We start from the raw sequence: 16,559 nt of genomic DNA on the forward strand, positions 1-16,559 counted from the left end.
AACTTTGTAATTGGGTTTATTAGCCAAATCTGCCATTATCTGCATGTAAAAAGCCTTTTCCCAGGTCCCCCCCTCCTTCCTCTTTTTCATCCACTCTGAAAAATCTGAAAATTGTGACTTGTTGCAGGAGACGTGCCCTGTCTGCTCTAGGGAGAGGGGAGGGGGGAGGAGGAAGGAGGGAGTTAGCCGGCAGCAGAAAGCAGATAACAGAGGATTACAGGCACGGAGCTGGGTGACAGCTGTAATCCGAGCTCAGACAGGTCACTGGTGACTGTCCAAGAAGATAATGGGTGAGATATTTGTAGATTAACTCTTTGTTGTTCTGTTTTGGTCTTCTCTTTAGCTCTCTCCATAGGAGAACAATGAAGACAGGGGGGAGAGCTTCAAACTGCTTTTTCATGATAAAAATGCATTTTTCGGATAATAAACCCAATTACAAAGTTTCTTAAAATCGCCTGGACTATTGATTTCTGCAAAAAAAAATTTCACGACAGTGACACTTTAATGTTTTTTTCCATGCCCCCAACCCCATTTTTTTTTTTAGTTTCCCTGGGGAATATGCAGTATATGCAGTATACAGTCTATGCAGTATACAGCAATACTTGGGATATCAGCAGAGTCATAGTTCACTGAAAACCCATTACAATGTACCCATTACATTGTTGTGGCTACAAATTTTTCACAACTACAGAGTTTTTACATTAGGTGGCCATGCAGCAACATTTAGTATATTTAAATACAAAAGGGTCTCAGATTCTATATTATATAGAAGAAACATCACTATACCACCCAATGGTAGTATGTACATAGGGCCGGGAGATTAGGAGGTTACTGTTTGTGAAATACTATCGGCAAACAAAGAGCTTAAAAACAAGAGGTATGGTCCCATCCTGAATTATACAGATACATGCAGTCAAATAGTGTTTGCTGTAACTAATCAACATGAAAGAATAAGAATGAAATGGATTAGTTGTGTGATAAAGCATGCCTTCCTGAAACAACATCTTTCTCTACCACCGCTCTCACACTGGAGCCTTTAGAAATTCAAAGACATTTCATTATACAGTGATAAGCAGATTTGCTTTAATAAGAGGATTTTATGGATTCTTTTCCAAAAAGTAAGGCAGACTCATGAATATAAAGTACTTGGCATGTAACTTCAGTGGTGTTTAAAACTCAATTAGAACATAAACCCGCATTAGGACTTCAGCACTTACAAGCTGTGAACTCTGCAGTTACTCTTTTAGGACTATGAACAGTATATTATGTACTGTGGTGTCCTTAAAAAGTCTCTGTAATAGGCTTCCTAAGTTTGTAAAGAATATACAAGGAGAAGAAAGTAGTGCTGTGTTAGGTCACTATGGAAAACGGTTGCTTTTTTCCTTCTCCTTGAATAGAACCATTTGTAAGTCCCAATGGACTCCTTTAAGGGAAAGTATAACTCCCCCCGCCTCCTTTTACTGGTTTAGGATTTGTCCATAGACTGGAGAGTTTGACATCCATATTTTTGGTACTGTGACTTTCTTTTCACATTGTATTTTTTATTCTTATGTATTCTTATGTTTTCTAGGCACACAGAGATGGAGGTATAAGGTGATGGAAGTATAAGCATTTACATTATTGGGGAATGACAGATATAAATGTAATGGCTGCTGACATAGCTCCTGATTATTGTTTCCTTCCATTTGTAGAGTCAATGACTTGTGAGAGATTTGTGCATGATGCTGTGTCCTATGTATAAAGTTATATTATATGTGTGTTCATCTGCCTCTGTGCTCCAAGCAGCGTCTTCAGAACTGTGATGCATCTCACAAACAAATGAGTTAAACTGAAATCTGAAATGCAGATGGACTTACACATCACCAAGATAGTGTGAACAAGGTGCAGGGAGTTGATGGCTGTTATGTTAAAAACATTTAACAAAATGTTTTATATAGTTATATAAAGCATTGTTAAAAATCTACATCTAGTGCTCTAGAAATGGAGAAGGTTTTGATCGGTGTGGGTCTGAGTGTCCGGACTGCAACCAACCAGGAGAATGAGCCGGTGAGAAGCGTGCATGCATCACATTCTCTCCTGGGTCCGTTATGTGACCTGGACGGCTGCATAATGTAAATCTATATGGCTGTCCAGGTCTGACAGACACAAGTTGGGAGAAAGATACATGGCTCCTTCTCCTTCTTCTGATCAGTTGTGGTCTGAACACTCAGACCTCAACCGCTGAAAACTTTTTTCAAAACTCGGTGACAAAGTATCAAAGGGTTTTGTATTGTTTTTTCAATTAAAGTATACCTTGACAGTTGTGGTGCCACACGCTCTGCACAATCTGCATGGAGACTCATGCTGGGTGGTTCGGTTGCTGAGGTAACCATGTGATGCCCGGCGAGTTTTGTGCACAATTCCTATTAAATAGAAAAGGACTCATGCATGGAACTCACCGGTGGCCCAGCATGAGCAGCGTTTCTCCTTGCCAAACGTTTCAGAATGTAAGGCACAGCAACTCCTAAAGCATGTTTTATTTCAAACTGTGGGCCTTCAGCTGCTACAAAACTACAATTCCCATCATGTCTAGACAAATAATGCTTTGGCGGTCAAGGAATGATGGGAATTGTAGTTTTGCAAGAGCTGAGATAATGATATATTCCCTATAAGTACCAAGCACAAAAATGTTATACGGAGAGAAACACATTTATGGCAGGGATGAGAAAAAAATTAAACGGAATTCTTGATTTAGATGAAGAAATACAGGAGTTTTATCAGCATACCTGATAGTCAATATCATCTATTCCAAAACGTTCACGGAGATTTCGGAAAACTTGTGGACAGTAATCTTTAAATTTGAAGTGACTAGGTAAATTTTCCCTGAAACAAAAGAAAAAAAGAAAAAAAGAAGGCAGTAAAAAACCAACTTATTTTTATTTATGGATGAAAAGAAACTACAAAAAGGATCATATAGGCATCAGTGAACTGCTTGGCCGTAGCTGCACACATCATTCAGTTTCCCTGTTTCTGAACTCTGTGGGCAGCCCCTGTAGCTGAACAAAGCTAGAACGGTGTATAGAGAGTCTACAGAATTACAAACGATGCAAACTTGTACGTTGGTGGCAGCAGGCACAGTCAGTTACCGTATACATTAACACATCAGTAAGCTCCTTTCATTATATAACCCAGAGTTCATTTCTTTAAGATTAAAATAAATACTAATAAACTTAATCTATGTCACAAGGTTAGACAGTCCTTTCTTGACTGGAATTCTCCAGTTTCACATATCCAAGGCTTATTCATTGTGCGACAGAAAGCTATATACGTAACTGGAGTCATGTGAAATACATTATGATAGCATCCTGTAGAGATTCCCATTTCCAAGGCTAAATGAAGGATTCTTATGTACAAGGTAGAACCTCAGACAATGAAGTATTATGCAAATAATACATTACAGGATATACAGACAGGAAGCACTTACACCATCTGTACAGATAAAGTCAAGTAAAGCAATACATTATACAACCCCATGACCCCAAAAAGTTGAGACGCTCTGTAAAATGCAATAATTTCCAAATGTTAGAGACCCATATTTTATCAACAATAGAACATAGAGCACATATCAGATGGGGAAAGGGAGACATTTACCATATCATGAAAGAAAGACTAGTTTGGAACTTGATGGCAGCAATGTAGGGGGGACAGGGGCAACAAAAGGCTGGAGAAATAACTGGTACCAATAAGAAAAAAAATAAAAATGGAGGAGCAATCTACAACTAAAGTAACATGAAATGGTATAAAAAGAGCGGGTTGGAGAGGCAGAGTCTGTCAGAAGCAAAGATTGGCCAGATGTCATCTAAAAGATTGTGACAATTTCAGAAAAACATTCACCATAAAATTGCTTTGCAATCTGCATTGAGTCTGTTGTCAAACAATGGACCAAAGAGTTTCCTGTTGGCCTTTGATTGCTATAATAGACCATTGGAATATTACATTACAATATTCCATCCAACAGGAATCTGTAAACAAATACAAACATATTGGCTGGGTATAATGCTGTAGACATCACATTTACCAATGTTGTGAAATTATAAGGATCATTATACCTGAACAGCTGAAGGATTCCCAGGAAAAGGCACTGCTAAATGGTTTTGATCAAAGAGGATGGAAAAGCGACTATGCTCAAATGTGTACATATACGTACATGGAATGTTTTTTATTTTCAATATTTTGTTTTACTTTAGCTGTCACCTCCCCTGACCTGTACGTTTTAGAAACTAAAGACGCTGCAGAAATGTAATTTCTTAAGGAATACAAGTAACAAAGAGGATTGTTAGCAAAAACATGGTCCTACTAGTCTGCCCATTTAGTATTTACCGTAATAGATATGTCAGGAGGTGTGACAGCTTCTCATCAAATACAGTCCCTTGCATATGTTGCCCTTAATACCCCCTGTCTATTGCTGAAAGAAGCAACCGTGGAGTAATAGAAGATGATGTCCCAGTCTGAAGAATGGGATTTATCATGCAGATGGCTGGGTACACATGCCTCATTTGCCTGGAAAAGAGTCAGCACCAGGATTCACTAGGAGAAAAAGGCATGTAAGTAGAGTGTGTGTTCATCTGGGAAACCTTGGGTCCTGTCCTTCGTTCATGTGAAAGGTGGTCCAGACTAACAATGTTGCAGGCTAAATGTAATCCTTTATGGTAGCTGTATTCTGTAATGGGAGCGTCCTCTTTCACCGAGAATACATCCTGCCCACTACCAGAATGGTTCAGAAATGGTCTGAGGAACATGACAGATCAAGGTGTTGACATGTCCTGCAAAATCCCCAGATCTGAATCTAATTAAGTAACAATCTGAAAAAACAAGTCCAATGGACGATGGCTGCACCTTATAACTTACAGGAATTACCACACACCTTATAACTTACAGGAGATACCACAGGACACCTTCAGAGGTCTTGTGGAGTCTATGCCCGGATTAATCAAAGATGGTATGGTAACACTACACAACATTAGGCTTTAGGTTTTAATTCTATGGCTGATGGAATACAACTGGTCATAACAGAAGATTCACAATAAAAGAGATAAAGAGCAATCATGGAAAATCCATGACAGGCTGGCATTTGACTGGCAATTCAGATAACGAACCTTGCATCTGAATTCCTAACATTTTTGGAAGAGACAACTTGGCAGAGAATAAAGCAGTATGTAAGGTATTCAATGAGCTCTTAATGTGTAACAAAAACAGGCCTGTTCTCTTTTCAAATATGAAATTGACCTATGGACATTTTTATTTTGCACTAGAAAATGTACCCGGCGCTGCCCGGGTATAAGTGTCAGTGTCCTGTATACCTGCAGGGTCGTATTTACCATTAGGCACCCATGGTCTGGTGTGTAGGGTAGCACCTTGCAGAGGGGCAGTACCCTCCTGTTCAGACTTGCTGGTGTCTTTTCGAGGGGGGTATGGCAGTATTGGTCTGGTATAGCGGTGTTTTCCAGTCACAGTATGGCGGTATTGGTCAGGTCTGGTATGGCAGTGTTATTCAGTCACAGTGTGTCGGTATTGGTCATGTCTGGTAAAGCGGTGTTATCCAGTCACTGTATGGCGGTATTGGTCAGGTCTGGTGTGGCGGTGTTCTCCAGTCACAGTATGGCGGTATTGGTCAGGTGTGGTATGACAGTGTTATCCAGTGACAGTATGGCGGTATTGGTCAGGTCTGGTGTGGCAGTGTTACCCAGTCACAGTATGGCGGTATTGGTCAGGTCTGGTATGACAGTGTTATCCAGCACAGTATGGCGGTATTGGTCAGGTCTGGTGTGGCAGTGTTACCCAGTCACAGTATGGCGGTATTGGTCAGGTCTGGTATGGCAGTGTTATCCAGTCACAGTATGGTTGTATTGGTCAGGTCTGGTATGGCAGTGTTATCCAGTCACAGTGTGGCGGTATTGGTCAGGTCTGGTATGGCAGTGTTATCCAGTCACAGTGTGGCGGTATTGGTCAGGTCTGGTATGGAGGTGTTACCCAGTCACAGTGTGGCGGTATTGGTCAGGTCTGGCAGTGTTATCCAGTCACAGTATGGCGGTATTGGTCAGGTCTGGTGTGGCGGTGTTACCCAGTCACAGTTTGGTATACCTGTCCTGTAGTGCCCTGTATATACATGTACTGTATAGATGGAGTAGGAGGTCCTGTATACATGTACTGTATAGATGGAGTAGGGGTCCTGTATATACATGTACTGTATAGATGGAGTAGGGGGTTGTGTATATACATGTACTGTATAGATGGAGTAGGGGGTCCTGTATATACATGTACTGTATAGATGGAGTAGGGGGCCCTGTATATACATGTACTGTATAGATGGAGTAGGGGGTCCTGTATATACATGTACTGTATAGATGGAGTAGGGGGTCCTGTATATACATGTACTGTATAGATGGAGTAGGGGGTCCTGTATATACATGTACTGTATAGATGGAGTAGGGGGTCCTGTATATACATGTACTGTATAGATGGAGTAGGGGGCCCTGTATATACATGTACTGTATAGATGGAGTAGGGGGCCCTGTATATATATGTACTGTATAGATGGAGTAGGGGGTCCTGTATACATGTACTGTATAGATGGAGTAGGGGGTCTACCAGTTATTACTGTGGATGTTGTGAGGCAGCTTCCCTAGCAACCATTGCTCCCTGTGAAAATGAAAGCAGTAATCCTATTGGTTGCTAAGGCTCCAGCTGCCGTGTCTGCTGCAGCTAATTATATCACCTGTGTTTGCAGGGAGATTTTCCCATTCATCTCTCTGGGGCGCCTCTCTTTCCCCTCCCCCTCCCCTCCTGTACATCTGGCGGGGACGGGACCTTCGCAATAACCTTCCCGGGCACCCAATGTATCGGTGTGCCAAATTTGGGGTCAAACGGTTCAGGCGTTTGGAAGTCTATAGAAGACAGACAGACAGAAGGACAGACAGACAGAGACTTTGATTTTTATGATATAGACTAGAAAATGAACCCGGCGCTGCCCGGGTATAAAGTGTCAGTGTCCTGTATACCTGCAGGGTCGTATTTACCATTAGGCACCCATGGTCTGGTGTGTAGGGTAGCACCTTGCAGAGGGGCAGTACCCTCCTGTTCAGACTTGCTGGTGTCTTTTCGAGGGGGGTATGGCAGTATTGGTCTGGTATAGCGGTGTTTTCCAGTCACAGTATGGCGGTATTGGTCAGGTCTGGTATGGCAGTGTTATTCAGTCACAGTGTGTCGGTATTGGTCATGACTGGTATGGCGGTGTTATCCAGTCACAGTATGGCGGTATTGGTCAGGTCTGGTGTGGCTGTGTTATCCAGTCACAGTATGGCGGTATTGGTCAGGTCTGGTATGGCAGTGTTATTCAGTAAAGTGTGTCGGTATTGGTCATGTCTTGTATGGCGGTGTTATCCAGTCACAGTACGGCGGTATTGGTCAGGTCTGGTGTGGCGGTGTTCTCCAGTCACAGTATGGCGGTATTGGTCAGGTCTGGTATAGTGGTGTTATCCAGTCACAGTATGGCGGTATTGGTCAGGTGTGGTATGGCAGTGTTATCCAGTGACAGTTTGGCGGTATTGGTCAGGTGTGGTATGACAGTGTTATCCAGTGACAGTATGGCGGCATTGGTCAGGTCTGGTGTGGCAGTGTTACCCAGTCACAGTATGGCGGTATTGGTCAGGTCTGGTATGACAGTGTTATCCAGCACAGTATGGCGGTATTGGTCAGGTCTGGTGTGGCAGTGTTATCCAGTCACAGTGTGGCGGTATTGGTCAGGTCTAGTATGGCAGTGTTATCCAGTCACAGTATGGCGGTATTGGTCAGGTCTGGTATAGTGGTGTTACCCAGTCACAGTGTGGCAATATTGGTCAGGTGTGTTATGACAGTGTTATCCAGCACAGTATGGCGGTATTGGTCAGGTCTGGTATGGCAGTGTTATCCAGTCACAGTGTGGCGGTATTGGTCAGGTCTGGTATGGCAGTGTTATCCAGTCACAGTATGGCGGTATTGGTCAGGTCTGGTGTGGCGGTGTTACCCAGTCACAGTTTGGTATACCTGTCCTGTAGTGACCTGTCCTGTAGTGCCCTGTATATACATGTACTGTATAGATGGAGTAGGGGGTCCTGTATACATGTACTGTATAGATGGAGTAGGGGGCCCTGTATATACATGTAGGGGGTCCTGTATATACATGTACTGTATAGATGGAGTAGGGGGCCCTGTATATACATGTACTGTATAGATGGAGTAGGGGGTCCTGTATATACATGTACTGTATAGATGGAGTAGGGGGTCCTGTATATACATGTACTGTATAGATGGAGTAGGGGGTCCTGTATATACATGTACTGTATGGATGGAGTAGGGGGTCCTGTATATACATGTACTGTATAGATGGAGTAGGGGGCCCCGTATATACATGTACTGTATAGATGGAGTAGGGGGCCCCGTATATACATGTACTGTATAGATGGAGTAGGGGGCCCCGTATATACATGAACTGTATAGATGGAGTAGGGGGCCCCGTATATACATGTACTGTATAGATGGAGTAGGGGGTCCTGTATATACATGTACTGTATGGATGGAGTAGGGGGTCCTGTATATATGTACTGTATAGATGGAGTAGGGGGTCCTGTATATACATGTACTGTATGGATGGAGTAGGGGGTCCTGTATATACATGTACTGTATGGATGGAGTAGGGGGTCCTGTATATACATGTACTGTATAGATGGAGTAGGGGGCCCCGTATATACATGTACTGTATAGATGGAGTAGGGGGCCCTGTATATACATGTACTGTATGGATGGAGTAGGGGGTCCTGTATATATGTACTGTATAGATGGAGTAGGGGGTCCTGTATATACATGTACTGTATAGATGGAGTAGGGGGTCCTGTATATACATGTACTGTATAGATGGAGTAGGGGGTCCTGTATATACATGTACTGTATAGATGGAGTAGGGGGTCCTGTATATACATGTACTGTATAGATGGAGTAGGGGGTCCTGTATATACATATACTGTATAGATGGAGTAGGGGGCCCTGTATATACATGGACTGTATAGATGGAGTAGGGGATCTACCAGTTATTACTGTGGATGTTGTGAGGCAGCTGCCCTAGCAACCATTGCTCCCTGTGAAAATGAAAGCAGTAATCCTATTGGTTGCTAAGGCTCCAACTGCCGTGTCTGCTGCAGCTAATTATATCACCTGTGTGTGCAGTGAGGAGATTTTCCAATTCATCTCTATGGGGCGCCTCTCTTTCCCCTCCCCCTCCCCTCCTGTACATCTGGCGGGGACGGGACCTTCGCAATAACCTTCCCGGGCACCCAATGTATCTCTGTGCCAAATTTGGGGTCAAACGGTTCAGGCGTTTGGAAGTCTATAGAGGACAGACAGACAGAAGGACAGACAGACAGAAGGACAGACAGACAGAAGGACAGACAGACAGAAGGACAGACAGACAGAAGGACAGACAGACAGAAGGACAGACAGACAGAAGGACAGACAGACAGACTTTGATTTTTATGATATAGATAAACAGTAAATTGCAATGAAAAAATAAAATTAAATCCTCGCAACAAGTTTTCTCTCTCTCTCTGCCAAACACCCAAAGGAGAAATTAAGGGTGCAATCACACAGACCAAACCCACACCGTGTGATGCGCTGCCCTGAGGCTTCAAATGACTTTAACAAGCGCTACAGACCATAACTGTGTGGAAAATAAGTCACATGTCACGGACATGACAGAAACATGGTTTTTGACGTGAAAATTAGCAGTTTCTTGTCAAAGCCCACTTTTTATTGTCTGTGTGAACAAACCTTAATTTCCCATGAATGACACTCCTCACATTCACAAATAAGTTGACAGATGTCTGTTCAGGTGGGATCTAAGTGCTGGAACCCAACCAATCGTGAGCCTCGCTAGCTAAATGAAGATGATGTTGGATATAAGCACTGGCAGTCCATTTAACTCTATGGGACTGTAGATAGTGGAGCATGACGAGTGTCCTTCACAGGATAAGGCCATGTGCACACTAAGTAAGAGACCGGCCGTTCCGTGACCCGGCCGGTCTCTGAAAAGATCATCCTGGCCGATACTGCAGTACTGGCCGGATAATCTTTTCGGCTGCAGAGTTCTAATGCGGGCACATCTGTGCGCGCCCACATCAGAACTCTCCACTGCATGCTATGGAGCGAGCTTCAAGAGCCGCTCGCTCCATAGTGTGCATTGACAGGGTTTTCTACGGCCGCTATTCACTGAAAAAACTGACATGTTTATGTCAATTATACTGCAAAGAAACAAAAAGGAATATGACATGGTGTCAAAAGATCTCTCTAAAGCCAAAAAAGAACTTAAAGAGAGAATCCCGGAATGTGAACTTAATACATTTGTGAAAAAAATGGAAAAACGCTTGGTAACGGTTCAGACTGAAACAAAGGAAAAGAAAAAAATAAAATTTCTAAGAGACAAAATGGATTACGATAAGGGACTTATCTTTAACTGGTCGAATAAAGGACATAACAAAAGACAGATCTATACCCTGAAGAAAGGAAGAGGAAATTATGCGGACTTTGGGACCACAGACTCCGAATCAAGTGCCTCAGACCGTGATGTGCCAAGAGGGGGAGCAAGACCAAAAGAAGTGCAAGAAAAAGGAAAATACTCTTTAGGAAACCTATCAGGAGAGGAAGGAGGAAAAGCAAAAGAAGAGAGAAAACGCAAGGAGAAAAGCAAGCATGTTTCATGAAGGAGACAAGATCCGAGGGAGAAGTAGTCCCAGTCACATGTAATGTTGTAAATATCTCCGGTATAGACTTAGGGCCCTATTCCACTGGACGATTATCGTTCAGATTATCGTTAAATCGTTCGAATCTAAACGATAATCGTTCGGTTGAAATGCAGTTAACGATTAACGACCGAACGAGAAATCGTTGATCGCTTTATAAGACCTGGACCTATTTTTATCGTTGCTCGTTCGCAAATCGTTCGCGTTGAATAAGACATCGTTCGGTCGTTCGCAATAGATACGAATGCAATAGCGAATAAATAGCGAAGAAAAAACGATCGCAATTACGATCATAAGTAACGATTATCGTTCAATGGAAATGAGTGAACGTTTTCAGGTCTTTCGCAATAGTGGTCGTTTGCGATCGTTAATCGTTAATGATATGCAAACGATAATCGTCCAGTGGAATAGGGCCCTTAGACCCCGCATGTTCTGATTTACTCGCTAAGGGTCTCAACTTCGGGATCTGTGAGGACTTCGATTACACAAAATTTGAGGTGGATCTATATAAAGGGATACGTAAGATGAATGTGTAAATTTTTCACAACCAAAGTAGGTCATGAAATCCCTGTTAACCCCTTGCCTCTAAAGCCTGTTTTGGCCTTAATGACCAGGCTCATTTTTCAAAATCTGACCTGTCTCACTTTATGCTCTTATAGCTCAGTGATGCTTTAACGTATGCTAGCGATTCTGAGATTGTTTTTTCGTCACATATGACACTTTATATTAGTAGCAAAATTTGGTCACTACTTTGTGTATTTTTTGTGAAAAACATCAAAATATCAAGAAAAATTTGAAAATTTTGCATTTTATGAACTTCTGAAATTCTCTGCTTCTAAAAAAGGAAGTCATAGCACATAAATTAGTTACTAAATCACATTACCAATATGTCCTCTTTATTCTTGCATAATTTGGGAAACATATTTTACTTTTTTAGGGTGTTACGGGGCTTAGAAATTTATGAGCAAATTATCACATTTTGTGAAAATTTCCAAAACTGATTTTTTTTAGGGACCAGTTCTTTTTTTAAATGGATTTAGAAGGCTTGTATACTGGAAACCCCCATAAAAGTGACCCCATTTTGGAAACTAGACACCTTAAAGAATTAATCTAGGGGTATAATGAGCATTTTAACCCTACAGGGGCTGGAGGAAAGTATTCACAATTAGGCAGTAAAAAAATCGAAAATTTAAATTTTCAAATAATATATACGTTTAGATATTTAGATTAAAGTTTCTCATTTTCAAAAGGAACATGAGAAAAAAAGCATGCCAAAATTTGTAACGCAGGTTCTCTTGAGTACAACGGTACCCCATATGTGGGCGTAAACCACTGTATGGGCACACAGCCGGGCTCAGAAGTAAAGGAGCGCCAATTAGCTTTTTTAATGCAGATTTTGCTGAAGAAGTTTCTGAGCGCCAGGTGCATTTGCAGAGCCCCTGTAGTGTCCGCAGAATAGAATCCCCCCAAAAGTCACCCCATTTTCGAAAGTACACCCCTCAAAGAAATCATCTTTGGGTAGGATGAGCATTTTGACCCCACATGCATTAGAGGAAAGTATTCAAAATTACACAGTAAAAATGAAAAACACGAATTTTTCCAATAATATGTTTGTTTAGTTTGAATTTTTTCAATTTCACGAGGAACAAGAGAAAAAAAGTACCCCAAAATTTGTAAAGAAGGTTCTCCTGAATACAACGGTACCCCATATGTGGGCATAAACCACTGTATCGCCACACAGGAGGGCTCAGAAAGAAGGGAGCGCAAATTAGCATTTTCAGTTCAGATTTTGCTGAAGAAGTTTCTGAGCGCCAGGTGTGTTTGCAGAGCCCCTGTAGTGTCAGCAGAAGAGAACCCCCCCAAAAGTCCACCCATTTTGGAAAGTACACCCCTCAAATAATTCATCTTGGGGTGTGGTGACCATTTTGACCCCAAAGGTATTAGAGGAAAGTATTCAAAATAAGACAGTAAAATTGAAAAACTAGAATTTTTCCAATAATATGTTCGTTTAGTTTGAAATTTCTCAATTTCACTAGGAACAGGGGAGAAGCTGCATGCCCAAATCTGTAACGCAGGTTCTCCTGAGTAGAACGATACCCCATATGTGGGCATAAACCACTGTATGGGCACCCAGCCGGGCTCAGAGGGGAAGGAGCGCCAATTAGCATTTTCAGTGCAGATTTTTACGAAGAAGTTTCTGAGTGCCAGGTGCGTTTGCAGAGCCCCTGTAGTGTCAGAAGAATAGAACCCCAGCAAAAGTCACCCCATTTAGGAAAGTACACCCCTGAAAGAATTCATCTTGGGGTGCAGTGAGCGGTTTGACCCCACAGGTATTAGAGGAAAGTATTCAAAATAAGACAGTAAAAATGAAAAACTCGAATTTTTCCAATAATATGTTTGTTTAGTTAAAAATTTCTTAATTTCACGAGGTTCTCCCGAGTACAACGGTACCCCATATGTGGGCATAAACCACTGTATGGGCACACAGCAGGGCTCAGAAGGAAGGGAGCGCCAATTTGCTGGAGCAATACCGCAGCTAGTAATAGTTATAAGAATAGCGCAGTTACTAAAATACAATAAAAAATGAGATTACAGGTAATGTGGGGTGGTCACGGGCAACCTGGGGTGGTCACGGGCAACCTGGGGTGGTCACGGGCAACCTGGGGTGGTCACGGGCAACCTGGGGTGGTCACGGGCAACCTGGGGTGGTTATGGGCAACCTGGGGTGGTTACAGAGAATCTGGGGTGGTTACGGGCAACGTGGGGTGGTTACGGGCAACGCGGGGTGGTTACGGGCAACGCGGGGTGGTTACGGGCAACGCGGGGTGGTAACGGGCAACGTGGGGTGGTAACGGATAAACTGAAGTGCTTATAGGTAATCTGGGATGGATACCTGTAATTTGGGGTCGTTACGGGCAATCTGGAGAGGGTCACTGGCAATTTGGGGTGGTTAGAGGCAACGTGCGGTGGTCAGGGGCAACGTGCGGTGGTCAGGGGCAACGTGCGGTGGTCAGGGGCAACGTGCGGTGGTCAGGGGCAACGTGCGGTGGTCAGGGGCAACGTGCGGTGGTCAGGGGCAACGTGCGGTGGTCAGGGGCAACGTGCGGTGGTCAGGGGCAACGTGCGGTGGTCAGGGGCAACGTGCGGTGGTCAGGGGCAACGTGCGGTGGTCAGGGGCAACGTGCGGTGGTCAGGGGCAACGTGCGGTGGTCAGGGGCAACGTGCGGTGGTCAGGGGCAACGTGCGGTGGTCAGGGGCAACGTGCGGTGGTCAGGGGCAACGTGCGGTGGTCAGGGGCAACGTGCGGTGGTCAGGGGCAACGTGCGGTGGTCAGAGGCAACGTGCGGTGGTCAGGGGCAACGTGCGGTGGTCAGGGGCAACGTGCGGTGGTCAGGGGCAACGTGCGGTGGTCAGGGGCAACGTGCGGTGGTCAGGGGCAACGTGCGGTGGTTAGGGGCAACGTGCGGTGGTTAGGGGCAACGTGCGGTGGTTAGGGGCAACGTGCGGTGGTTAGGGGCAACGTGCGGTGGTTAGAGGCAGCGTGCCGTGGTTAGAGGCAGCGTGCCGTGGTTAGAGGCAACGTGCGGTGGTCAGAGGCAGCGTGTGGTGGTCAGAGGCAGCGTGTGGTGGTCAATGGCAACGTGCGGTGGTCAGAGGCAGCGTGCGGTGGTCAGGGGCAACGTGCGGTGGTCAGAGGCAGCGTGCGGTAGTTACGGGCAATCTGGAGGGGGTCACTGGCAATTTGGGGTGGTTACGGTCAAGATGTGGTGGTTATGGGCAACGTGCGGTGGTTACATGTAATCTGGCGTGTTTACGGGCTACCTGCGGCGGTTACGGGCAAACTGGGGCGGATACGGGCAACCTGCGGTGGTTACGGGTAATCTGGGAGTAAACCGCAATTATTACTATAATAAAAAGTGTGTTTTATTTTGTTTGTATGTTTTTCACTTTTTCACATTTACACTTTTTCACTTGTGCTTTTTACACATTCATTTTCACTGTATTACTATGATTACTGTGATATTTTCTATCACAGTAATCATAGTTTAGTGACAGAGACCAAATTGGTCTCTGTCACTTTAAATTTTCAGAGCTAACTGCTTCTGACGCGCATGCGCACATCAGAAGCAGTCAGGACGTCGAGGAGGACGGAGCTCCAGGATCCGGTGAGTATATGGGGAAGGGGGGGGTGACTGGGGGACGGGGGTGACTGGGGGGCGACTTGGGGGGGGGCACAGTGACAGTTTTTATCCCCTGTCACCAATGATTTATGGTGACAGGGGATAAAAAGTGCCGGGCAGCACTGGGAACAGGCGATCGGCGGTATATACTATATACCGCCGATCGCCTGCTCCGGGACCACACGGGGGGGTCCCCGATCACTGCCCCATGCTCTCCGCTACCTCCGGTGGCGGAGAGCATGGGGCTTTGATCATTATTTTATATCCATCCCTGCGAACAAACATCGCAGGGATGGGGGCGGCCATCTTGGATCTGATGGCCGCCCGGGTACGGGGATCTGGGGTCTGATCGGGGGGCTGATCTGGGGTCTGAGGGGATATTTTTCATCTCCCCCCACCGTGGATTCACGGTGGGGGGAGATGAAAGCTCTCGGTGGCGCCGGTAATTCCCGGTACCGGAGATCACCGCTATAACGGTAATAGCGGTGATCTCCGGTATCGGGGGACAAGGGGAGGGGGCCGGGGGACACACTAGTTGTGGCGGTGGGGGGAGGCAACGTGCTGCAGCCTCCCCCCGCCGCCCGATCTCCCCATAGACGCTGCGGTCGCATTGACCGCGGCGTTTATGGGGTTAACTGCCCGGGGGGAGCGCGGCTCCCCTCCGGGCAGAGGCAGCAGGGGGATGCTGTGTGACATAGCATCCTCCTGCTGCCCGATCTTCTATAGGGACAGCGGGGGGAGGCAGGGAAGCCATGACGTTCCTGGAACGTCATGTTGCGGGAACTACCTGCTTTACATGACGTTCCAGGAACGTCATTTTGCGGCAAGGGGTTAATGTACCCGCTGAAGGAGAAGTTCCAGCTATGATTAGGCCATTAGGCTTTAGTGTATCAGAGAACCTTACAGATACAGAGAGAGAGTGTTTCCAAGACCTGCAAAATTTAGAGATGGGGGTAGAAGCTAGCCAGACAACTGTCAGAAGAAAGTTTTCCAGAGGTTTTCAGGGGGGAGGGGGGGGGGGCAATAAATCCACTTTCTGTCCCCCCCTGGAACCTGGGGGTTCTATTGATCTCTTTGCTAAGTCAGTAACGAATAAAGTAAAAGCCCTTATCTACCCTAGAGCAGCCTCCAATTTAACCCCTAGTGAGAGTAGGGCATTGAAATGGCTGAAGTCTAGACCAGACCTCACGATCAGAAGGGCGGATAAGGGTGGTTCTACAGTAGTAATGTCCACTACATATTATAATTTAGAGGCGCAGAGACAATTAGGAGACTCCCTGACATATAAGTTAGACAATGATCCAACATTTAAAATTATAGAACGCTTGAGAAGCTTGCTACGAGTTACAGTAGAGAAGGGGTTAATCTCAGAAAAGACAGCAGAGAGTCTTATCCCCAAACATGTTAAAAAGCCCAAATGGTACTTCTTGCCGAAGATTCATAAGTCGCTGAGCCGACCCCCTGGGCGACCCATTGTCGCGGGGATCGGCTCAGCGACTGAGGCAATCTCCAAGTATGTAGATTGGTTACTTAGACCCCTCCTACCGGCTATTCCATCCTACCTTAAGGATAC

At 44.9% G+C, this 16,559-nt stretch overlaps 1 protein-coding gene across 3 annotated transcripts in view; it reads right to left on the bottom strand.

Annotated features, from left to right (window-relative positions):
- PIP4K2C (phosphatidylinositol-5-phosphate 4-kinase type 2 gamma) overlaps nt 1-16,559 on the bottom strand; it is a 56,609-nt gene that overhangs the window by 18,932 nt on the left and 21,118 nt on the right. For all 3 annotated transcript variants that reach the window (XM_069970365.1, XM_069970363.1, XM_069970364.1), the window contains exon 3: nt 2,766-2,862. In XM_069970365.1, coding sequence (XP_069826466.1) covers nt 2,766-2,862 — 97 coding nt within the window. The remainder of the gene's footprint in view (nt 1-2,765; nt 2,863-16,559) is intronic.

Source organism: Dendropsophus ebraccatus, chromosome 5 (assembly GCF_027789765.1).
Source record: "Dendropsophus ebraccatus isolate aDenEbr1 chromosome 5, aDenEbr1.pat, whole genome shotgun sequence".
Lineage (NCBI taxonomy): Eukaryota > Metazoa > Chordata > Amphibia > Anura > Hylidae > Dendropsophus > Dendropsophus ebraccatus.